General features: G+C 38.6%; 1 protein-coding gene across 2 annotated transcripts in view; it reads left to right on the top strand.

Moving 5' to 3' along the window:
* nr6a1a (nuclear receptor subfamily 6, group A, member 1a) overlaps window positions 1-24,667 on the top strand; it is a 126,338-nt gene that overhangs the window by 91,813 nt on the left and 9,858 nt on the right. For both annotated transcript variants that reach the window (XM_088077229.1, XM_088077230.1), the window contains 6 exons: window positions 12,858-13,088; window positions 15,920-15,975; window positions 16,945-17,105; window positions 18,543-18,773; window positions 21,934-22,188; window positions 24,489-24,610. In XM_088077229.1, the coding sequence (XP_087933355.1) occupies window positions 12,858-13,088; window positions 15,920-15,975; window positions 16,945-17,105; window positions 18,543-18,773; window positions 21,934-22,188; window positions 24,489-24,610 (1,056 nt within the window). The remainder of the gene's footprint in view (window positions 1-12,857; window positions 13,089-15,919; window positions 15,976-16,944; window positions 17,106-18,542; window positions 18,774-21,933; window positions 22,189-24,488; window positions 24,611-24,667) is intronic.

A 24,667-nucleotide genomic window follows, 5' to 3' on the forward strand; every position in this document is an offset into this window, starting at 1 on the left:
AATAATTCTCTCATACATTCAACCAAATTCTCTCTGTGTCTGTGAGGACTGGTCCTTATAGTTCCACATGACAAGTGCTGCACGTATCACTCAGTCTGCTGGGTTACATTTGTTGGGACATATTGGGAGCAGTGGGAAATGAGAGCGCCATTCGTCTTTGCCATCAACAGGAACCTAAAATGCTCAACTTGCATTTCCTGGTTTGCGTTAAAGTTTGAAATGAAACCCGGGCTGACCCCTGGGAAACAATGCAGCCTTTAATGGGCCTTAGGTTAGGGTGTGTGTGTGTGTGTGTGTGTGTGTGTGTGTTTGGGGGGGGGTTGACACAGAGCATCGGGGGTTTTCTGCACTGGAGTTAGAGAGAGTGGGTGGAGTTCAAGATGAAGCACTGCTTTTATAACTCTTCATTGTCACCTCAGGCGGAGTCATCCTCATGTCTCCTTTTAATGACCTTGTGTTGAATTCACAAACTGACTATTTCTTGATTTTTTCAGTCATTTATAGGTTATTTTACCAAAGGCAGCTTTTCTTTAACTGTGAAAAATTGCACCAAAATGTAAGTGTCCCAGTGTCATTAAGAAATCTTACTGAATTGCAGAAACATTTTTTAGCTGCAACCATCTAACCACAACCTCCAAGTTTAGCAACGATTCATATTAAAAAAATGTAAAATTCTTCAAAGCAACCTTACAGTACAGACTTCATTAACATACTGTAGGTCACAAACTATGTGCAATCCATTAGTAGTGCTAAAACATTTAACATATTAACCCTTTGAAACATGGAGCTACATTAGTTTTCTTGTACTGCTTTCAGATGCTTTTCAAAGGGTTTTAAACCTGTGAACCCTGAGCAAAGTGGTGCAATTTCTTTCAAAAACATGGGGAAAAGGCAATGGGGATATAGGTAAGAAATGTTCCAAAAATAAAAAAAGGAAACTGTCTACAGAAAATCTATATTTATAATTCATATAATTTTTTTTGAGCAGTTTTCTAACTTTTTCTTGTTTGCTTTATTCATTTTGTTGCTTTTTTATTTTTTTTCTTACTACTTTTAAGGTAAATTTCTTGTAGTTATAACTAATTTCTTTTGTTTTTATTTCTTTTGTGGTGAATTGCCCTTTTCTCATGTGTTTGAAATAAATTTGCTCAGGTTTCGAGGGTTAAAGGAGTACTCAAGCAATTTACTTCTGAATTTCTATAAAGTGCAGGATTTATAGACAGCAGATTAAAAAAAAAATGGTCTCAATCCTTCAATTCCCATAATGCAACTAATGCAAACTCCTCTACCCCAGTGTGTAACGCAGGCTTTGTGTTTACAGACTGTGCAGTCACAGAGCACAAGCTGAGATAACTGTGAGGTTGTCATTAGGCGCAACATCATCACTTTGTTAGACTAATGAGTTGTTTACATGGCAACGGTTTCTTTCATTAATTTGTTAAACTGTCGTTGTGGTTTGGCCTTTCTTTTACACGACAACGGCGTTTTGGGGGCCTGAAAACCGACCCTTCTGGCAATGAGTGGATCCTGTGGGAACGGTGATGTCATGGCAGCACATTTGCACATGTGCATTACATCTCAGACAAATAGCCAATGGACATCCTGCTATTTAATCGTCTGTCCAGACAAGGCTGTCAATTCTCGTGTGTGTTCTTGTTTGTTTATACTCACCGCCCTTATGCGCACAATCATGGTGTTGTTTTATGGTGTGTCATTACAAAGTTACACCATAATCTACTGGCCTGGCATACACACTACAGCGTCTGTGGTAGAGAGAGAGAGAGAGAGAGAGAGAATGTCTTGCAATTTCTTCCCAAGATGTTTGCTGCCTTTTTAGTCATGTTTTCATGACAAATCAAAACATTTTTCTCAGGATTACAAATTCAAATTTTTGTAAAAGACGTCTGAACGCAGTGCAGGAAATCTTATGTTGTACCAGGTTTCAATTTTTTTTTTCTGAATACTGAATATATTAGTAGTCAGGGTGCATGTTAGGTGTTTACCAGACTGCCACAGACTGAGGCTCAGGCAGCTGCAGACAGGCTTTACAAAGAGAAATAGTTGAGTGAATGTCATCATGAATATTTAACTGTCATCCCCGGGCAGGAGGAGGAGGAGTCATAGGATGTGACGATCTAAGATCAAGTGTGTGAAGGTGTGAATCGGCCTGTTTATATGGTGGCCATGCACTTGAAAGACAGGGTGATAGATTTGGCAAATAAGCCCGAGTGAAGCCAGCTAATAGCCATTGTGTTTTTTCCTCCGAGAAGGAAGTCAGGCGTTTCACATAGGCTGGCCACTGGAATATATGCTTTGAATGTGTTGTCTGAATGAGCACATGGGCCAACAAATGGTTGCCTGAGGAGGTCATTTATTTGATCTCCCTCTAGTTTTATGATGCCAGGGTCCTTCACATGACCTCACGCTCAGCTCCATTTACAGTAACATGTGTAGGGGTGATCACTTTATAGTAAAAGCAGGCTTTCCTGCTGACAGTGCACAGAGGAGGATAGTGAGAAGTTGGCTGGGTCTCTCTTCTCAGGCTTCATAGAGGTGTCACTCTACTTTATTCTGAAGCTTAGCAGCTAAGAAAAGCTCTTTATTGAGACTTTAGCTGAATCTGCGCTGAACTGCCCCTCAACTCACACTTGTGCTCTTCGTTACCCAGACTGCAGTTCACTCACAGCTAGCAGGCAGAAGACTCTAAAAAACAAAAACAGGACTCCCCAACTTTTATAGTTATAAAACTATAATTGTTTATTTATTTGACAATATGCATTAAATTGACCTCCTAACCAACCTCTGGTCTAGCCATAAGTCTGCCCTGCAATTATGGAGGAGTACATGAATATTAACAATATACTGCAAGTAAGCATTCATTGATAGATTTTACTCTAATCTTTTTGTTGATTAACTTGAGAGGAAATGACTCAAAAAATTGTAAGAAAGTAGTAAAAAGTAAAAGTAAATGAGTAAAATAACTAAATAAAAGCAAATGACCTTTAGAAAGTGCTTAAAAACTAAAAGAATTTTGTAACATAATTTTGAATATATAATTATGATAATGATCATTTTTCCCTAGCTTTTATCTTTTTTCCCTTGACTTTTTTCCCTAGATTTTTAAAAATAATTTTCCTAAATCTGCAAAGTTGCCATTTTCATCATTGCCTTTTTATTTTATTTATTTTTTTAAACTATCGTGCCAGTTTGCTCAGGTTTTAAGTATGTGTGAAAGGCATCTGAAAGCAGCACAAGAAAAGTGAAGTTGCTTCAGATTTCAAAGGGTAAAATACATGTCCTTTTTCACCAAAAGTATACGTAGCTTTTTAAAACATGGGTAAATCTGCTAAAAATAGGTTATAAATGCCCTTCCCATTGCCAATAGACCAGAAGTGTGTGCAGTGTTCTGCAGCAGACAAGTGTGCCTTTATGATTTTTTTACTGGTATGTCACATTTTATATCACAGTCCAGACAGAAAACAGGTCAGGTCAGGTCAGTTAGGAGTAGAAAGTAGCATGCAGGCAGATGAAAATGTTTTCGATGGTTACTTTTCTTTATATATCTTAATTCTTTATATCTCTTACTTATTCAGTCTCGTTCAAACTCAGTGAAGACTAACAAGTAATTATTTGAGCGCTGCTTGGGCGTGTTATGTGGTATTGCGAAATTCCATCTCTCCAGTTCAGGGGCTAAATTAGCATGTTTACCCCGGGGTTGTCTTTCCATCAATGCCGATTTGAGTCAGAGCCGATAAATACCCATGATTGCTGCGGAGTCATTTAACACACGTGTAAGAGGTGTTTCTTTGCATAGAGGGAAAGGGGCTATAGTAAACAACTGCAAACCATGCAGTGTTTGCTTACCTGCAAAGCAGTTTTGTAGCCAAAATGTGTGATAAATCCTTAAAAGTCCACTTTTATTGTAAGTGTCGAACAATCAAAATTAGTCGCATTGTTTAAGCATTTTTGAGGACCAACACCTTTAAAGGGTTATAAAGAAAGTAGAAGGTGATTCTCCATGCTCCAGAAACCTGTCACATTCATTACTCATTTTTCAATTACAAGATTATAAATGACATATCTCATAATTTTTCACAATTGTTTTTACATTTTTATTTATTTATTTTTTTTAGATGATGCATATTTGAAATAATCGAAACAATTTCTTTAAACCTTCAACATTGGGGGAAATCCTCAAAGGAGCTCAACACTTTAAATAAAAAAATTTGGAAATTATTTTTTTACACAAGACCATGAATCCAAGGCAAAGCCATACATCACTTTTGATCTTGTGTCCCTTTGTGAAATCAGTTATGTAGCTATTGTATTATTTATAAGGCAAAAATGATTAATTACTCAATCGATTGATGTAATTTTTGTTTTTTTCCCCTGATTATACAGTTGTGAGTTTGTTTGTTTTTTTAAAGAAAAAACCCAACATTCCCTGTTCCACTTTCTTAGATGTGAGGATGTGCTGCTTTTTCTTTGTCTTATGCAATTGTAAAATGAATATATTTAGGTTATGAACTATTGGTTGGACAAAGGAAGGTTTTAGAAAACTATGATGGTCACCTTTCACCGTTTTTCTGACATTTTATAGACCAAACAATTACTCAAGACAAAAACCTGGAAATTAATAGATAAATAAATATCATTAGCTGTTCTATATCCTTTAGTCCTACTTTTTTAAAAGATGATACATTGCAGTTTTTAAACGAGTTTTATATGGTCACTCTCCAGCAGGAGCATTTATTGGACTGTTGCAGCACAGTGCATTCTGGAGGTTGTAGGTTTTGTACCTCTTAAGCAAAAGCCAGTGCCACAGCCCTTTTTGTCTTTTTTCTCTGGTCATGTAGCACCAATTTCAAAAGTATTTGCCTCTTTCTTCTGCATAGTTCCCAGCTTTATGTTAGGAACCTCTTTATGTTGGTGAAATACTTATTTAAGAATACAGTAGTGTTAATTATCTTAATAAAGTGTTATGGTCACACGCTGAGCTCTAAAAAGAAGAGTCAACAGCATCAGGGATATTTCTCTGACTGGCAGGGCTTCCTCTTCAAGTCGCCTTAACCTCTGTGCTGTATGGAGTTAATCACCAAAATAGTTAAATTCTAATCCCAGGATGGGCTCACTGTGTGACGCCCCATTGTCTTTGTACAGTATGGCTGCCCCTGCAGTCTTCTGCAGGCAGCACATTTAAACCTTCCACCATTTAAATGGTAATCTGTCTCTGGGCTTTAGAAGTCCTCAATTCAGCAGTCATTATCTGGGAGAGGCTTTATGCCATGTACACCCCCACCTCCTTCTAATTACCTCTAGTACATGAACTCTGCAGCCCGCTATGAAAACCCCCTCTCTCTGGGAGGCTTAGCTCTCAGCTCAGTCACATGCCTCTGATGAGCCGGCCCTTTAAATGATATACACACAAAAACCCTAATCCTGCTCATTTGAGTATCACAGATGATGTTACTATGGCCTGTTTATTCCTTTTTAATTGGTGATGGGTGACTAGGTCAACCACTGAAAGCAGCCACACTATCAGGTTTCTTCATCGCATGTCCCATGAGGTACACAGTGTCATGTGTTTGACTCCGAACGGCTTCATCCACACCCTTCAACAGGTTTCAACAGTCACACTCTAAAACATAATCACATACAGTAGATGGTACAAAACATGGATTTAGCATCAGCCATAGATTTCCAAGGGTTGGATATGAGTTGACCACTTGCTGTCCACTTTGAAGTTATCACACCAGAAGATCCAGATGAATCCAAATGGCTCGGATGAGCTTAGGCTACATCAACAATGATAAATTTTCAATTCTTAATACATTACCATTGCTGAGTTCACGCCTAGTGTTCATATGAGTTTAACATTTTAGAACTGTTGGAGAGAAACCTTTGAAAAGGCTGTCGCCTTGTTTTAGTTTAAAAACTCCAGGGTTGTGTTTTAGTGTATACGGGCAGAAACAGATTTTTGGAAACAATGATGCAGACACCCATGATCCCACTCAGTTGGGTCTAATCAATCACAGCTGGTCAAGTCAAAACAAACTTTTTTCTGCAGCCTTGACTGCCTTATACTCCAGTGTTACTTTCAGTAATGGTTCCACCTCGTCGTCAGTCCAAGCAAAGAAATCACTGGTCTTAAATTGCACCACCTCTGTAGTATCTTCAGTAACTAAGCAACAAACTGCAGTGTAGACAGTCTGCTTACATCGGTACGCACATGCCCACTGTATGTGAAAGGCTATGTTATATGCTCTTTCAGGCGTGTTTGTATAGACAGAGATTAATTCTGAAATTGTCCTTGTGCATGGAGATCATTTTTGTTTTAAAACACTGGTTTCAAATGAAAAGGTGGATGTGGTCTCAGACATCTGTCAGTATTTTATCAAAGAAAAACTCCAGATGTTGCACTTTGAACTCAGATTTTTAAATTGTTCCCTAACATTGTTTGGATGATCTGTTACTGATTTAAAAACAGTCAACAGATTAATATAGATAATCATAAAATATTTCATAGCATCTTAACAATCAAACTTATGGTAACTCCCAAACTCAACAAAATCTCAAAGTTATGGTACCTTCATCAAAGCTTCAACTTCTTTTTAACAAAACACTTTAAGAAGCACAATTCTATAGAAATAGTACTATCATATAGTAATAATTAACAGTAGCAGTATATCACAAAATGTGATACAAAAGCAGCATGTCTAATAATCCACAGTGTGGACCCATGGGAGGGTGTTTTCGGTGATCACAGTGTGTGATTCTCTGTCTTCTTTTGTGTGACATTGCCTGAGCAGTCTGGACTTTGAATGATTGGAGCCAGTAAGTCAGGCAGGTGGTGGCTGGTCTTAGGTTTAGGATATATTGTGATATTCTAAGTGTTGTCTTTTCCTGGTTTTAAAGACTGCATTACTATCAAATGATTTAATTTTTTAACCTTTTGCCTTAAAGTACTCATTATATCTAAATGGATGATCACTACTGATCAAAAATCTTGTGTAAATATTTTGTAAAAGCACAAATTGTCAACCCTACAATTTTGCCGTAATATTGATATTTAGGTCTTAGATCAAAATGTGATTTTCTCCATATCACCCATTCGTTAGGGCAGGGATTGAAACCTCTGCGTACAGTCAGTGTCTTGCTCTTCTCATTGAGCTGAGCAGGAAAGCTGCTCATCTGCCTCCATTATTGACTTTCCGAGCACAGATTCCCATAGGAGGGTAAAGGTCCCGCCTGTGTGTGCTGCAGTTTGTTGCATTACACAAGAGTCTTAGATTCATCAGATGTCCAGGTTAATCTCGAGGTTCAGCAGGCAGCATTAACCTGCTGGACAGCAGCCTCAGACTATCTACTTCATCCTCTCTTTGCACTTACTCATGTGCAGTTCTCTATGAAAACACACATGCTGTCCACATGAGTTCATGTGTTTGTCATGACCAAATCCTTATTTTAGTAAATATTACAGCTCTGAAACACCAACACCAACCAGTAGTCCAGTAGACTGCTTTTGAGTTATTAATAATAAGTAATTTTGAATTGAAAAGTGATTGTCAGTGACTGTTAAAGAGGATGAGGAGTTAACTCTAAATGGCAACTTTAGAATAGGCCTTTCTCACACTGACTGAGCATTGGTGACCTTTGAACCCTTAGCCGTGTCTACCTGAGCCCCCCATGTTAGGCGCATATGTTAACTTGTGACTGTTTTTCTGTGTTGTATTTGATAAGGATTAAGACCTTAACAGACAAGATGTAAGAGATGTCCACCTGCTCTGCCTGATGCACCAGGTCTATCTCCCCCTCTCCTAAGGTCTTTAACTCCTTGTGGAAAAAGTCGTTTCTTGGACCAGGAGGCAGAGAGGAACTGCAGGGTAGCAGCTAGATAGCTAGTAGCTAATTCTGTAGGAACAGCTCACATGAACTCTCCTTCTCATATATATACCTTAAGAACCTTCATACTGTTCGTGCCATTATTCCATGTTTCATTATTTTGATCTTTATTTATTATTATTATTGTTATTGATTGATTTAGGCCCTGCGATGGTCTGGCGAACTGTCCAGGGTGTACCCTGTCTTCCGCCCAATGACAGCTGGGATTGGCTCCAGCCCCCCGCGACCCTTACGAGGACAAGCGGTTACAGAAAATGACTGACTGACTGACTGACTGACTGATTGACTGACTGACTGACTGACTGACTGACTGACTGACTGATTTACCAAGAACAGTTTCCACCTTAGTATTAATCTGAGTTAGCCAATGAGCTCATTTCCATCTGTAGATCTAAGACAGACTATTACAAACATGGCCTAATGTTATTAATACAATGCCACAGCATGACAAAATACAACACAAAACAACACAATAAAATACATGCAGTAGATACATTACAAAAGTAGCAGATGCATAAAAATGCGATTGCAAGTAAAGGCAATGCCAGAGATGAGGTAGTAGGATTGCTTATGATACAAGTTTGGCTTGCCATAAGCCATCCCTTCAGCTCATGTTTGAAGGTGAGGTAATTAGTGTGCTCTCCTAATTCAACAGGAAGACTGTTTTAATATTGTTTGGCTCTGAGTAGGGCTGGGCAATATGGCTTAAAAATAATATCGCAATATTTTAAAGCAGTATCGCGATATATATCGCAATATTTTTAAATGAAAACTATTGTTTACTACTAAAATAAAAAATATTGAATGAACAGCAATTACAGTAATGTTAAATAAAGTACAATAAAGCCAAAGTAGCTACTGTACTTTTTATATCTTATCTCGTACTTTTTATATCTTATATTTGTATCTTCTATTTTATCTGTTTTTTCTTTTTTTTCTATATGTATGTTGCACCAACCCACCAGAACAAATTCCTCGTATTGTGTTAATTATACCTGGCAATAAATCTTTTTCTGATTCTGATTCTGATTCTGAAATGATAAAGTTGAATACACTGCTGTTGTAATAATATTTAATTGGGATAAGGATATAAGAAAGTTGAATAAAGTACTTTTATAGTGGAATTTTAAAATGTATTGTTATGATTTAATCAAATGAGGACCCATGGTGCTTTTGTTTTGAAGCACCTGGCTTGTCTCAGCCCGAAATTGTCAATATTTTTTTTTTTACTGTGAGCTTGAAGCCTTCAGTCAACAGTTGGTTGTTAGCGTTTGCAGACAGTTAAACAGACACTGCGGCGTCTTTAACCACGAGGATTCTCTCCCTGTAAATGTGACAAAATAGTCACGATTCGTTCACTGCAAATACACATGCCGCACTACCACTCATTAAGTTCGCTGTAAGCTAGAAACAGACTACCAGATCTAGAAATAATATATTAATAATATTTGAAAATCGCAGTAGTGCTCCAAAATGTGACTGGAGTCCTGAAGAAGCCCTGCTCTGTGTGTCTGTCTGTGTGTGTGTGCGCATGTGCGTGTGTGTGTGTGTGTGTGTGTGTGTGTGTGTGTGTGTGTGTGTGTGTGTGTGTGTGTGAGTGAGTGTGTGAGTGAGTGTGTGAGTGTGTGAGTGAGTGTGTGAGTGTGTGAGTGAGTGTGTGAGTGTGTGAGTGAGTGAGTGAGACAGAGAGCTGCAGAAGAAAGCAAGAGAGCCAAAACGCTGATGGCTCTTCAAAACGGCATATTTAATACTCTATGGTCACAAAGTTATTTTATACATTGCACGAGGAACAAGCCGCGATACACAGTATAGAGTAAATTCGATATATTGTCCACCCCGAGCTCTGACTGAGAAGATGGTCTGGCAAACTTTCTGAAGCCCCTTTCTAACTCCACAAAAAAATTCCACTAACATCTGGCTGTTGTATGAAATGGAAAGGTAACAGTTGGCATTCACTACTGGGTCAGATGACTATAGCAGTAGTCATGGGTATTTATCGGCTCTGGCTCCAGGTCCAGAAACAAAAAAAAAATAACTGCTAACATTTTCACCAGCCTCAGTGCTGCTTTCTTCTGTTCACAAACCTGTTTTCTGGCCAGTGGTATAAAACGGGACACACCATCAAAAAAAAGAAGGCATGCTCGTCTGCTGTAGAGCCATGTAAATGCCACTAGTCTACTGGCTATAAGACAGGAGTCTATAGCCTATTTTTTTTAGTAGGTTAAAAAAGACCTACATACACACACAAATGTTGGGCCAAAAGGTGTTTAAGTCTGTACTGCACAATGCAGTCCTCTTTGGTTAGCTGCCTTGCCTCTACTATATCCTGCATTACAAACGGACTCAGTGGGGGAGGTGCAGGCCCATGTAAGACCACTAAAATGAAGCAAGCATCTCCTAAAAAAACTGTAAAAATTAAGCCAGTTCTACCATTGAACTATACTGAAATGGTGATAACTAGCAATTGGCCTTAGAGTAAAATGTCTTCAGTGTCTGTTTTTAAAGAACTGTCTTACTTGCTTGTGACCAGCTAGTAATCAGTATGTCATGTGGGAAAAGATTATTGCATACATCAAAAGACTGGCTGCCTCTGTTGTTAGGTATGGTTTTATATGCCTCAGATTAGCCAGGCTAAATTTAATAGTACTGGACACCTTTTTAACATACATGTTCTAATTCAATGTTCCATGCAACACAAATCTCAACCCACCTATCCTGTTACACACAGCGACGAGGAATCACAAAATCCAGATTTAGTTCTCCATTGACCAACAGCTGCCATTAGCAGTTATTTAAAGCTAGTCTTTCTTTAAATTCACAATTTCATGCAACTATTACAAATACTGAGTGTTTTCCCTGGACTTCCTGTCAGGGTAGAAGAACATGTAAAAGGAACATGTAGTCCAACTCAGTGTACTTAAGGAGAAACCTCCATCATATTAGACACATCAACATGTTGTATCAGTCTGTCTTGTCCTGATGTGTTTGATCCAAGTCAAGCCTGGACACAGATCAGCAGCAGGCCACATTCCTGCTGCAGCCAGGCTTTGCACAGCAAGCCTATTCTCTGTAACCATGGAGTCCAACCCATCTGCTCTCTGCAGTTGTTAGCAGGGGGGGATGGGGGCTGGCTGTGGAGGGCTGTGCATGTGTGTGTGTGTGTGTGTGCGTGCTATAAAGCTTAAGACCGTGGACAGCAGAGAATATGTGCTCCGACTTAATTCTGAGCTTCCTCAGTGAGTTTGATTATGTGCATTATGTAGCCTGGAGGTAGATGGGGGATTAAGAGAAGATTTTCAACAGCTTTCTCCGTTTGCTGTCTTAACAGTTTGAGAGCACCTTCATGATTAGCAAAGTAGCTTCACATGGAAGGTCCTCGGTGGGCCCGTGTCTTTGATCCCTTCCTCACCCTGTCACATATGTATGGTTTTTTATACATCCAAATGTCATGTCGAATCACTTGTTAAGACTTGGGCCCATTTCTCTTCCTGCTGTCTTAATGTCTCATTCTGTCATGGTCAGCAAGCTGCCAGCCAGCCTCATAAACCCACATCAAGTGGAAGTTCTACTACTATTTTAATGTACTTTGTTCAGGACATTGTGTTCCACACCACTCACAGGGTGTGAGTCCCCACTTCCTCCCACCCCAAGCCCTTAAATATCCCCCACATGTGTTCCAAATTACAGCCCTCACTTATTCCTGTCCTTCCAACTTTTCACAGTTTGGAGTGATCAGCAAATAGCGTGTGCTGTTTGAGGGAACAGAGGGTTAATGATTGAGACAGCATGTGTGGAACCTCAAGTAGGCTTGGTTGGTATCACAGTATCATGGGTTACCAGAGTATTTGAAATTCCAGAAGGTATGTTTTTCAATACTGTCATTAATACAGGCACACCTCTTTCTATTAAACTCATTGTATGTATAGAGGTGCACAGCATGCACCACTAGAGCTCAATCTATGGTCTCTACTGGTGGAACGGACAGCTAAGCTAAAAGACAAAGTGACACCTAGTGGTGGAGGAAGAAGTTACAGGACTGTAAATGGCCGGCAGCCAGCACGCAGAGAGAGAGCATGGAGAATCACAGCATGTTTTTACATCTAACTTTGTTGAATGAAAGATTTATTTGGACCAAATCAGACTAGATTACTAGCAAGACTAACCAAGATTGTTTTATTTTCTTTCTGTCGAGTTTAAATGACGTGTGTTTTATGATGAGTTTAATGAAGCCATTAAGCCTCATCAGTCCTCTGTGACTGAGAGAAGGTTGAATTAAAAAAAGGTGTACCGCTGTATTTCTCTGTTTAATAAGAATTCAGGATATTACTTTTGTTAACATTTTGTGGATTTCTATTTTGTATTTATTAGTCACACACTTATACCATCATGGGTCATACCCCGATGAAATTTCAGGAAGGTATGAAATATTACACACAACCCAAACCTTAAGTCCAGGCCAAGAGTGGCTTGATCAGAAAAACTAGTCACCAGCTGGAAGAACAGGAATCCCTCAGGTGCTCCACCTGAAACGGTCTGAATTTTATATGAATCCTCTCAGGCAGAGGCCTCTTCATGTGATACTGCTGTTGTTAGAAGAAGAGAAAGGAGAGACTGTAAACAAATCAGTCGTGTCGTTTAAGCTTCCTGCCTCCTCTCATCAGAGCTGCTGAATAAAACATCCACAAGACGTCTCCACTCCCTGTCTCGCTGCCTGTTACACCTCCACTTTCACAAAATGAGAGTTAGGGCTTAAGAATCCTCTGGATTAGCCAGCGCCTGGCTAGTGCTTAAGCCCCAACCGCCCCCATGATCTCAATTAAAAACTTGTGCCTCCAGCGAGGTTTTTGCACCCACTATATATGTATTTTTTCACAGTGTGGGTATATTACTGTAAAGAAATGGGTGGAAATGGTTTTAAATGCCTCCATTTTCTGCATTTTTCTATCTCTCTGTAGATGATCCAGCTGACCAGCGTACTTGCCTTATCTGTGGAGATCGCGCCACAGGCCTGCACTATGGCATCATCTCCTGTGAGGGCTGCAAGGGCTTCTTCAAGCGCAGCATCTGCAATAAGCGCGTGTACCGCTGCAGCCGCGACAAGAACTGTGAGATGTCGCGTAAGCAGCGCAACCGCTGCCAGTACTGCCGCCTGCTCAAGTGTCTGCAAATGGGGATGAACCGCAAAGGTAAAGTGTGGGCACATCAAAGGAACAACACTTCGGTTTAACCCCTTAAACGCTGCACCCCAGATGATTATGGGCCTCTTCTAAAAAATATAAGTGTATGGTAAAAGTACATTTTCAATAATCAGCATTAAGTATTTGTCATTACAGTGAAATGAAATACTTTTTAGCAACATGTGTTACACATTTCCATATAACATAAACATAAAACACCTTTTAAAAGATGACTAAAAAAAAACAACTAATATGCGTAAAAAAAAGTTATTGAAATTGCTGAAGAGAATTTCTGCACACCTAAATGTGTGACAGGCACATCAGAGGAGCATGCAATTTACAAACAAAGAGAGAAACTCTTGCACACTGTCCTGTTAACTGCTGATATGTTTATTGAATGAAAAAGAACAACATGTCAGTCTGGCAGACCTTCATCAGGTATGATGGCAGCATCAGACTTTTCTGCATATATACACAGAGACTGCCTTAATTTCTTAGTCATCCAATCAGAAGACTGCTGAGACTGATGATCAACTTTTTTGCGTCATAAGCCAGACAATAGAGTTAAACATTTTTTTCATTAAATCACAATAAACATTAAATATAGCCACATGTAACCTTACGTACCCTGCAAGTCAAAACATATGTATCATCATTTATCATCAATAACATCATATGTCTTGTGACCATTTGACGAACTTTCAGGTATTTATTGTCAGATGATGTTTATGTGTTTCTATATATGTAGAAAAGTTCTGTTGCTGCCATCATATCTGATGGAGGAAACATTGTTTTTAATAGGGGTCAACCGATAATGGTTTTTCAGGGCTGATACCAATTATTGGAGGTTAATGAGACCAATAACAGATAATTGGAACCAATATGCAGTCCAGTTTTTGTAGAACCAGATCAGACTGATCATCTGTATGGTGAGGGCACAGCTGAACAGCTTATTGTGAGATGGATGTCTTCCTACAAACCAAAGATGGTTGATATTTCTTACACACTTAAATTGACCCAGATATAGTTTTTTGGCTGGAGTGTCACAGCCCCTGGTGGTTTTTTATTGACTAAGTGAACATGTACAAAACATCAGCTTTAAGTTGAAGTATGTTTATTATTTTGCACACTGAGTGAATATTACATATAGTGAACAGGATTGTATTTCATGTCTCCATCTCCATTAGTATGCAGAATATGATGTTAATTCCACTACAGAAGAGACTTGATAATCACTAAGATTAGGTGGGGAAAAAAGGGGATAAATCGATATCGGTATCAGTTATCAGCCGATTGAGTTGCCATATATTGTTATATTGGATATCGTCAGAATATCCAATATCATCCATGCATATTTGCTATGTAAAGATCCAGAGCTAATGGCATCCTGAGCAGAGAATGAGGAATGATCATTGAAAGCAAATTTAAAAAGCCGAAAAATTATAGTGGTAATGATAACTTCAAGTACAAAATGAAACAACATGAGATCTATGAACCCTTTGAGCAAAATGGTTTGACTTCATTGAAAAAACACAGGAAGAAGGCAATGAGCATCTTACCAAGATATGGCCCAAAAATTAGCAAAAGAAAAATAGTAAAAAAGTTATAAGAAAATAACCTGAAAATAAGCTATAGCAAAAAATGGGGGGAAAAAATTAAACAAATATGAAAATAATCTTTAAAAAAATGCTGGAAAATAAAAAAGAAGTAAATGTATTTTATTATATTTTTTCAGTAACATAATTTTAAATATAAAATTATTATAAATAAAGGCTTCTGGACATTTTTCCCATATTTTGTTTAATTTTCTAATAATCATCTCATCTTGTTTTTTAAACTATTTTTTAAGTAATTTTCTTGTGACCGTTTTACTAATTTCTGTTGGCCATTGCCTTTTCCCTCATGACTTGCAAAGAAATCAAAGGGTCAACAAATAGCTTGTGAAAGGAGTCCAAATACAGCACAAGAAATCTGATGTCAGTCCAGGGCTCAGAGGGTTAAAACTGAAAACAGTCTATAATCAGGAGACATGTTCCATTGCGAAATTTTTTTTCGGAGGAAAAAATCACTTAACAATAGTAATAGACGTAACAACTCAATCTCAAATCCTTAAGATGTAGCAGGATCAAGGACAGATTTTATTTACTTTGTACCTTGTAGACACACTAAATGTAGTTTATGATAGCAAATATAGTACTACATGCAAATATTGTAGTTTTATGTATCATGTATTATGTTTTAGAAAAAACATGATACATGAGTCATCATTTACATCATTTTTTGTGGTAAGCCCTAAACTCAAACTGACCTAAATCACTAACTGGTTTAGTTATTAAAACCTCGAACATGTCACATGCTCAGAGGATTATATATCTGTTGCTAACTCCCTGGAGGAAAGCCACCTGCATCCTGACCTGAGGATTTTCTGTCCTTCAGTGATTGGAAGAGTCGATTCAGCCGGGACGAGTTAAGTACAAGGCTGCCTCCTAGTGGATGATTATTGTAAATAAAAAAAAACCTTCAGTGCTCTGTCAGCCTGATGGCCTCATTTTACATGATTTATTCTCCAAATACTGTAATTAAAGCAAGCAAGTCCCGACAGGTGAAGTGGATAAATTCTGTGGATAAAATCACAGAGGACAGAAGAAACATCTCAGTCTGTCAGCAGCAACAGGAGAAGCTTTATTCCAACCAAACATCACCACATATAAATCAATGATATGTAGCAAAGCAGTGTGGGATGAGTTTCAGCCACTAGGTAGAGCTCTGATACTAATCCTGACTCATGCTGTGTTTATGTTCCATGGAGATTTAAATTGTTCTGTCTTTTTGTCCTGCAGCAATCAGGGAAGATGGCATGCCAGGAGGGAGGAACAAAAGCATCGGGCCTGTTCAGGTAAATCACTGACTCCATGTTGAACTGTTGAATACTCACCACAAATGTTGTTTTTGTGACTCTGGCTGACCCTCGCCCACCTCAGAGTCACTATACATATGCCTGTGGCTCAGACCCAGAACTGGCTCGCTTGCTGTGAAGCCTTTCAGCGCACAAACAATTCACTTAAATAACATTGAGCTGGAGAGCTGTAATGCTAATGTTTCGGGATCCATGTGAAGCATGCAATGAGAGTGAGCCCTGACCTTGTTGTATCATCAGTATAATCATGTAGCTGCTGATTATTCCCTTATTCAGTGCCGGCTTCATTATTAACACCGGCGAGGGAACAAATGGCCAGGGAAATGTGTGACACGAGGCGAGGTACCGCTGAGCCACCATTCAGGGGAGGGACGTGGTCAATTCATTCCAGCTCGATTCAGCGAGTCAGAAAAAAAACAAAACAGAAATGCCCGCTTCCATTAAAAGACAGCTTTTTTTCTAAGGCCTAATGAAAGGAGGACCTCTCTGTCGTTAATATGGAATGAATTGCCGTTTCAGTGTGAGCTGAATCGATAGAAATGAAAGTGAATTGACCCCAGCCACAGATACAAGACACCACATTTTCAGGCATGCTAATGCCTTTCAAAATGGCTTTTGTCTGTGTTTTTTCCCTTCACAGACCAGCAAGGAGTGTATTATTTAAGCCCTGTGTACATCAGCCCTGCAAATACACACACACACACACACACACACACACACACACACACACACCTGTTTGCCTCCTTTCTATTTTCTCTCACTCTCTGGTTCACTGTGTGATTGCGTCCTTGCTCCTCAACGCTTTAGTGAAAAGCAGCGTGTTGCTAGTCAATTCTAATCATTTGAACAGAGACACACAGAGCTTTCAGTCATATGAGGATGTGCTGTAAGCACCCCCCCTCCAAAAAAAAAAAAATAACCAACACCCTCATTTTCTGTGTGTTTTAGATCACAGAGGAGGAGATAGAGCGGATCATGTCGGGGCAGGAGTTCAAGGAGGACGCCCCAGAGCACACCTGGGGCAACAACGGCGACAGCGACCACAGCTCTCCAAGCAACGGAGCCTCGGAGGGCAACCAGCCGTCACCCGCCTCCACTCTGTCATCCAAGTGAGTTGTTCATCTCATCCACTCAGCCGTGTAGCGCCAGCACTCGCCCCATCATTGAGATAATGAGCCGGCCCTGACAGTCTAACACCTTGTTCCCAGCTCACCCAGACTTTAGTTAAGGTATTCATCAGCCGAAGAATGCCTGAATATGTAGCTCCTCAGGCTCAGTGATGATAGCAAACACAAAGAACTCACTGCACTATCTGCTGTTCTCGCTATGGAGAAGAGCACATTGTCTATCTGCTCTCCTCAAGGACAAACATTGTCGAGCTACTTGTATGACAGTATTTATTTTAGTCTCATTTTGTATAGACTTAAGGTTCATCTCCACAGCCGGATAGCTATTCACAGGAATACTTGTTTTATCCAGCAAATCTGAGCAGAAATGAACAACAATAAAAGGATGCCTGTGCAGTGGAGGCTTTGGTATGCTGGTACAACATGATCTGCAAAGATTTGTCTAGAAGATTCTAAAAAGTTTCTAAAAAAATGAGCTCAATCAAAAGGTTAAAGGTTAAGACATTTAAAAGGCCAGTCTGTATGTCTGTTAGAGAGATGTAACCCTTAGGGCTGGCTTTAACTTTTCACACACTGCGCACAAAATGTGCTTTTCAAAAATCAAGCTTTAAGAAATATAATACATTAATATTATTTTCTACATTTATTGAATTCATTTTTAACCAGTACCATTCCTAATCATAAATACCAAATATTTTTTTAGAATTTTAACCCTTACAATGCCAGGTTTTTGTCATAATACCACAATGTTTTCAGGTGAAAAAAATCCCACAAAAAATGATTTATTTTAAATATATTACATGCTAGGTAGATTTTTTTTATTATTACAACCTAGGATATGTTAATAATTAGCAACAGCATTGATTTTTATACATTATAATGTATGACAGTGCACCTGCTAGAAATAGCATGTTTTTTCTATATGCCAAATATGGTAAAAAATTAAAAAATAAAAATAAAAATGACATCATCAGGTAGAACGTAGTAAAGATGACGAATTCCAAGGCAAAAGCCCAGAATGATACCCAGAAATAATACAATGCATCTTTTATGTTTTGATCAAAAATGTCAGATTGAAAGGATTTCAGTGGTGCATTTGTTTCGCTTAACAGTCTGAATGTAACAAACAGGAATACTAATTTTGTTTCCACAGTGTGTTTTAGACTTATTTTAGGAGTTGAGCTGGAAATTCCAACAAAAATATACAGTACAGTATTACAGTAGTAATATACATTACCAAGGCAAAAGTTTTTCTGTTTTTATGCTTTGTGAAGGCACTGGTTAGATGGAGGAAAGTTCACTATAGTTTATCTACACATGCTACCCACATTGTTTTGATAGCTGGTTGAAAATTGACGAAATATCTCTTTAAGCTGTTTTCTCATGTTAGACCTGTAACAGACCTCTGTGTGCTTCCAGCCGCTCTGTGGAGATGAACGGCTACACAGCAGCTCTCAGGGACCAGTATATCAACACCTCCATGTCCACACACTACCAGCTCCTGCCTCACCTGTTCAGCTACGCTGCCCAGTCCGGCCTGCTGGCACCCCAGCCGCGCAGCCTCTACCCACAGTCCCACCCACTGGTGCTGCAGCTGGTGGCAGCTGAGGACCTGGCCCCCCTGGCAACACCAATGCTCATAGAAGACGGGTGAGTCAACACATACACTTTAGCTTTAGGTTCCTTTCCACATGTGATTAATGATTTAATCCTTTAAAACCTGGATCACTTTTCCTGTGCTGGATTCAGGCACTTTTCACAAGCTATTTAACCCTTTTGAAACCTGAAAAAATTGGTTTGATTTCTTTTGAAAAAGTCGGAAAAAGGACATATAAAAAATATCCCAAGAATTTCAAAAATTTGTAAAAGGTGACAAGAAAATTACCTAAAAATTAATTTTTAAAAGGGTGAGGGGACTATTAAAAAACAAATTACCTAAAAATAAGCAAACAATAAAAGAAAAGTGAAAATAACCCCCAAAAAATGAATATATATATATATATATTAGGGCCGGGACTTAACGCGTTAATCACGATTAATTAATTACAAAAAAATTAATGCGTTAAAAAAATTAACGCATTTTAATCACACCAATTTTTGCACCACGGAACCTTTCTCACTTGATGAGTTTCCAGGGGACCGATTATACAAGCGCACCACCTACCGTTCATGACTTCAGACCATCCATGCTACAGACAACAACAATGAACGAAGAAGCAGATGAGACCGCTTTGGTTGGCCCCATGGATGGGAAATTTTGTTTTAAAAAGCGGGCGGATGGTAGCGTAGACATATGCGATTAAAATGCGATTAATTTCGATTAATTAATTACAAAGCCTCTGATTAATTAGATTAATTTTTTTAATCGAGTCCCGGCCCTAATATATATCTATATCTATATATCTATCTAATATATATATATATATATATATAGTTTTCTGGACATCTCGCCAAGTTTTTTTTCCCAATTTTTAAGCTGCTGATTGCCTTCTAACCATGTTTGAAACCTGAGCAAACTGGATTGCTTTCTTTTAAAAATTGTGAGCTGCTTGAGAGTTCCTTTGCAATAAAATCTGGTCTGCTTATTACAAATATTCTTCTGAGCAATATTCTTCTATTTATTTATTACTCAGAAAATTTCTGCTAAATTAGTTTTAAAAAATCAAGGTAGAAGCTGAGCAGAAAAGGCAACATGTTAAATTTTGGAATAAGTGTCAGAAAGGTTTTCCATATGTGTGTCTAACATGCAGTCAATTCATTTATGAGGCAGGGCAGAAAATAAGAGCCACATGGTGGTACAAACCAACATTATAAAAGGTTGTTGGTAACATAACCTCCTCTCTGTCCTGTCCAAGGCTACTGAAAGGAGGTTGGGACATGGTCTTTGACCTCATTGGGGCTATGGGATACTCAAAATGCCCAATGTATCTGAACGTACAGTGTTAGAGGGTCAGAGCAGATGGGTTGTCCACTCAGGTGCTCACCAGGTGTGCTATTTTTAGCCTCCTTGGGCACATTGGGCAAACGTTTTTGGAAACACTCAGATGGATGGTGGTACAGTTTTATCATATAGAAAGATTTTTATGCTCTTTTATTGAGAATCTTTTCATTAATTGCAATATTTTTATTCTCACCACTATTTTTCTACATATATTTTCATGCGAGGCTGACTGCTCGCATGAAAATATATTCCTCAGTGGAAGTAATTAATCCTCATAATGCTCTATGATTTTGGAAAGTGCAAATCAGATTTTGCAGCGCATGTGTTGTACCCCAGTGATATGACACAATATGATGCAATGATGATGTTTTTTTTTAAAACCTCCTTGAACCTGTTACATAGAAGGAAAACTCTACAGTATTTTAATTCGCGTCACAGCCAGAAATAAACTCTATAATCAATGGAGCCAAATGCTTTTCTTCAAATTAACCTGATCAATATTAATTGTTGCCTTTTCTTTCTTTTTTTATTTAATAATATTTTTTGTAGTGCAAAGTTGTCACATTTCATAGTTAATAAAAATGAAAATGCAGACTATGGGAGAGAAAAAAACATTTTTAGGGCAAAGAATTAAAAAAAGAAGAAAAAAATAAGTTGTTAGAAAGAAGCTTGTATGATAGTCAAAACCTCTCAGCCTTTTTTCGTGTAGATTGATGTTAAGTCTTATTTCTTTCCATTTTTTGGGAATGGAAAATTATACGCATCCAGAGATGTAGAGATAAAAATGAAAGTAAAATAGAATAAAATGCTTGTTGCAGTCTGGCTTTACAAAATTGCACACGTGAGATATCTGCACACAGAAGAGAATAGAATAGAGAGAAAAGTCCAATTCACTTAACCCTTTGAAACCTGGAGCAACACCATTTTCCTTGTGCTGCTTTCAGATGCCCCCCACAATATTTCATTTTTAAGAAGCTAGGGAAAAATTGCATTCCCTATTGTCATAATTACATATTTAAATTGTGGTACAAATATTATTGTAGTTTTTTCTGCATCATTTCAGTGTTTTTCTTTTAACTTTCTTTAATGTGTTATTGTGTGTGTGCGTGTGTTTTCCCACTAATTTTCAAGTAATTTTCTTGTCCTTTTTTAATTAATTTCTTGCCAGTTTTGGGTTGTTTCTTCCTTCTTTGCTAATTGCCTTCTTCCCACTAATTTCCTCAAGTTTCAAAGGGTTAATAAAAGGTTGAGGAGGTTTCTTCGAGTAATTATCATAACAAAGTCAGATCTCAGAGTTGTGACACATTGCACCTGTTTTTCCCAAAGTTGTATAAAAATGTCCATCCTTAGGTGCAAAGACAAAGTAAACTTTTTTCATCATGTAAATCTCCATTCTATCATCATCTGTCTAGTTATTTATCTGAGGACCAACATGTATCATCCATCCTCTGTTTAGAGCCTTTTTCCCTGCTGCCAGCAATATACTCATTAAGTATTTGCTAATACCTTTTGCTTTGGGGGGTAGAGCCTAAATATATGACTTTGAAATCCAACGGGATATGCTTATTAAAAATGGTTTGTGTTGCTGTGTGTTTTTTTTCCAGGATTATTTTGTATCATTATTGCCTTTTCAACATATTCACTTATAGAACTGATAAAACACCTTCTAGAAGTAGAATTGTGGCCCGAGCCCATTGAAGACAAATGCAGTGATTTTTAAGATTGATTAAGTACCCACCTCTTTGCTAATAACATGCATTGCCTTCCACAGTTTATTTTTACCTTATCTGGTCAACTGTGCATGCAACAAGTCAGTACCTTGCTCCTTTATTCTGTTCTTCTAAACCTGATGTGTTTGGTGTGTCCCAGGTACAAAGTGACTCAGGTGGAGCTGTTTGCCCTGCTGTGTCGTCTGGCAGACGAGCTGCTCTTTCGCCAGATCTCCTGGATCAAGAAGCTACCGTTCTTCTGCGAGCTCTCCATAGAGGACTACACCTGCCTGCTCAGCTCCACCTGGCAGGAGCTCATATTGCTCTCCTGTCTCACCATCTACAGCGCCCAGATCTTCGGAGACCTGGCTGACGTCACCGCTAAGTACACGCCGTCTGACGATGAGCTGCAAGGGTGAGTTGGCAAAGAAAGATACAACACACGCACAGTAGGGGTGGAGCAGGGCAGCATACATGTCTCTGCTGCTGGGCTGACACGCCGGCTCCGAGTCGAAATGAGTGAAGCCAGCACATGAATGAAAAAAAGGCTATGATCTACCAGACATGAGTAAAACAGTAGGCGGGTTTCTATTACAGATTTGCGCAAAACTTACGATATTTTCAAAAATGTTACATTTAAGTTATATATTAAATGTTATATTCATGTCAATCTGCACAGTTTTAGGGTTAATGGAAAGTCAGCCTAGTCAGATAGTTGACATCTGCGTTGACTAGAAGAATGACTGAAGAAATTACCCTCATTTATATAGTGGTAATATCTGACCTAGTGTTGCCTCCTACCTCTCTGAATATAGAGGCTATTCAATATTTCACTCAGAAGAAAGGTAGATATCAGGAATTAAATGTTCCCCTCTGTAACAACAATCCTCCATAAAGGCGAGACATTTTACCCTGTGAGCTCAGTATCTCCCGATGTTTGATATTTCTCTGTATGGCAGCAGAGTTCACTATTGTTGTTGGATGAGGGCCAGTGAAGTGGTCCGTTAACGGGAGGACTCCTCAGGACAGCGCTGTGGCTAGCACCGTCTGACATGTGAAATACATGCATGTCCCACACTAGGAAGAACAGGATGTGTGGGGGTTTGGATGTGTGTAAATCAGAGTGGAATTATCTGACCTCCTGACACACATTCTCCTAATATACGGTGCTGCTCTGCTGCTGCGCTCAATTTGCCTGCAGTTTAGGAGTGAAGGTGTGATTTCCAGTGATGGCTCTAAAGTTTGTAGAGATATTGGGACTGTGAGAGCCAGAGAGACAGGGGATTGAGCTCTGATGGGTGGAATTAAACTTTGTGAGTCTTTCTAACTACTTTATAAAGCTGTGGGATTAGTTTAAGCACTCACAGTAGATCTGACATGTTCCCTCCCTCATTTTTGCCTTGTTCATTGAAGCATAGAAGCTTAAGATAAAGTGGCTTGAGGGATTTTATATTTTTTTGACAGAGGATTTTAATGTGAACATGTGGACAGCAAACTTACCTTCTGTGTTGTTTGAATAATAGCTGCAATTATTTGTAACCCTAATTCCAAAACAGTTTAAAATGTAAATAACAGAACGCAATGATTTGTCAATCCTTTCTGACCTATATTCAATTGAATACAACACAAAGACAAGATATTTGATGTTGAAACTGATAACCATATTTGTTTGGTTTTTTTTGTTAATATACACTCACTCTGAATTTGGTGCCTGCAACATGTTTCATAAGAGTTAGAGCAGGAGCATTTTTAACCGATGAAGTTATTCTTGTTTTGAAAGAGAAATTCTTCTGCAACTTAAGTTTCCCAACAGTCCATGTTCTCCATTTTTATATTTTACGCTTCATAATGAACTACACATTTTTAATGTTAGACAGGTCTGGACTGCAGCAGGTCGGTTTAGTAGCTGCACTCTTTTAATTCGAAGTCACGCTGGTGGAACACATGCAAAATGTGCCTCATAGTCTCGCTTGAATAAGCAGGGACGTCCCAGAAAAATGGGACATCTGGATGGCAGCATATGTTGCTCCAAAACCTGAATGTACCTTTCAGCATTCATGGTGCCTTCACATGATGCCATTTGCACTAACATCACCCCTATACCATCACAGACGCTGGCTTTCAAACTTTGAGCTGGTGACACTCTGGATGGTCCTTTTTCTCTTTAGACTAGAGGACACAACATCCATGATTTCTAAAAACAATGCAAAATGTGGACTCGTCAGACCACATCACACTTTTCCACTTTGTGCCATCTCAGATGAGCTCGTAACCGGAGAAGTCTGGATGTTGTTTATGTATGGCTTTCACTTTGCATGGAGGATTCTAAACTTGAATTGCTGGCTTCTGTCCGAACTTTTTTGGAATTGGTGTTGTATTATACAAATATAGATGCAGTACCCGAAACCTATACTTGAGTAAAAGTACAGATATCTTTCCATAAAATCCCTTTGGTAGAAGTTAAAGTTACTTATTAGAATATTACTTGAGTAAAAATCTAAAAGTATCTGATGCTAACTGTATATAATTATCCAGAGTAATTTTATCAAATTAAATTTACTCAAGCATTGAAAGTAAAAGTACAAATAAATGCTATAAAGAATTTAAAAAATTATATTTTTATTTCTTTGTAACGTGCACCAACTTAAATGGAGTGTACATTAGACTTACAGAAAAACAAGGTCTTTTTTTAAACTTTTGTGTCTGTTTCCACAGCTTCAGCGAGGATGGCATGGAGGTGATGGAGAGGTTGATATATCTGTTTCGCAAGTTCCATCAGTTGAAGATCAGTAATGAGGAGTACGCCTGTATGAAAGCCATCAACTTCCTCAACCAAGGTAACAAAGCAAGCTCTGCTCTCACCGACCTCAAGCCTTTTTTTTTAACTCTTACAG

This window comes from Plectropomus leopardus, chromosome 4, assembly GCF_026936395.1.
Source record: "Plectropomus leopardus strain MGB_pleo_1.0 chromosome 4, ASM2693639v1, whole genome shotgun sequence".
Taxonomy (NCBI): domain Eukaryota; kingdom Metazoa; phylum Chordata; class Actinopteri; order Perciformes; family Serranidae; genus Plectropomus; species Plectropomus leopardus.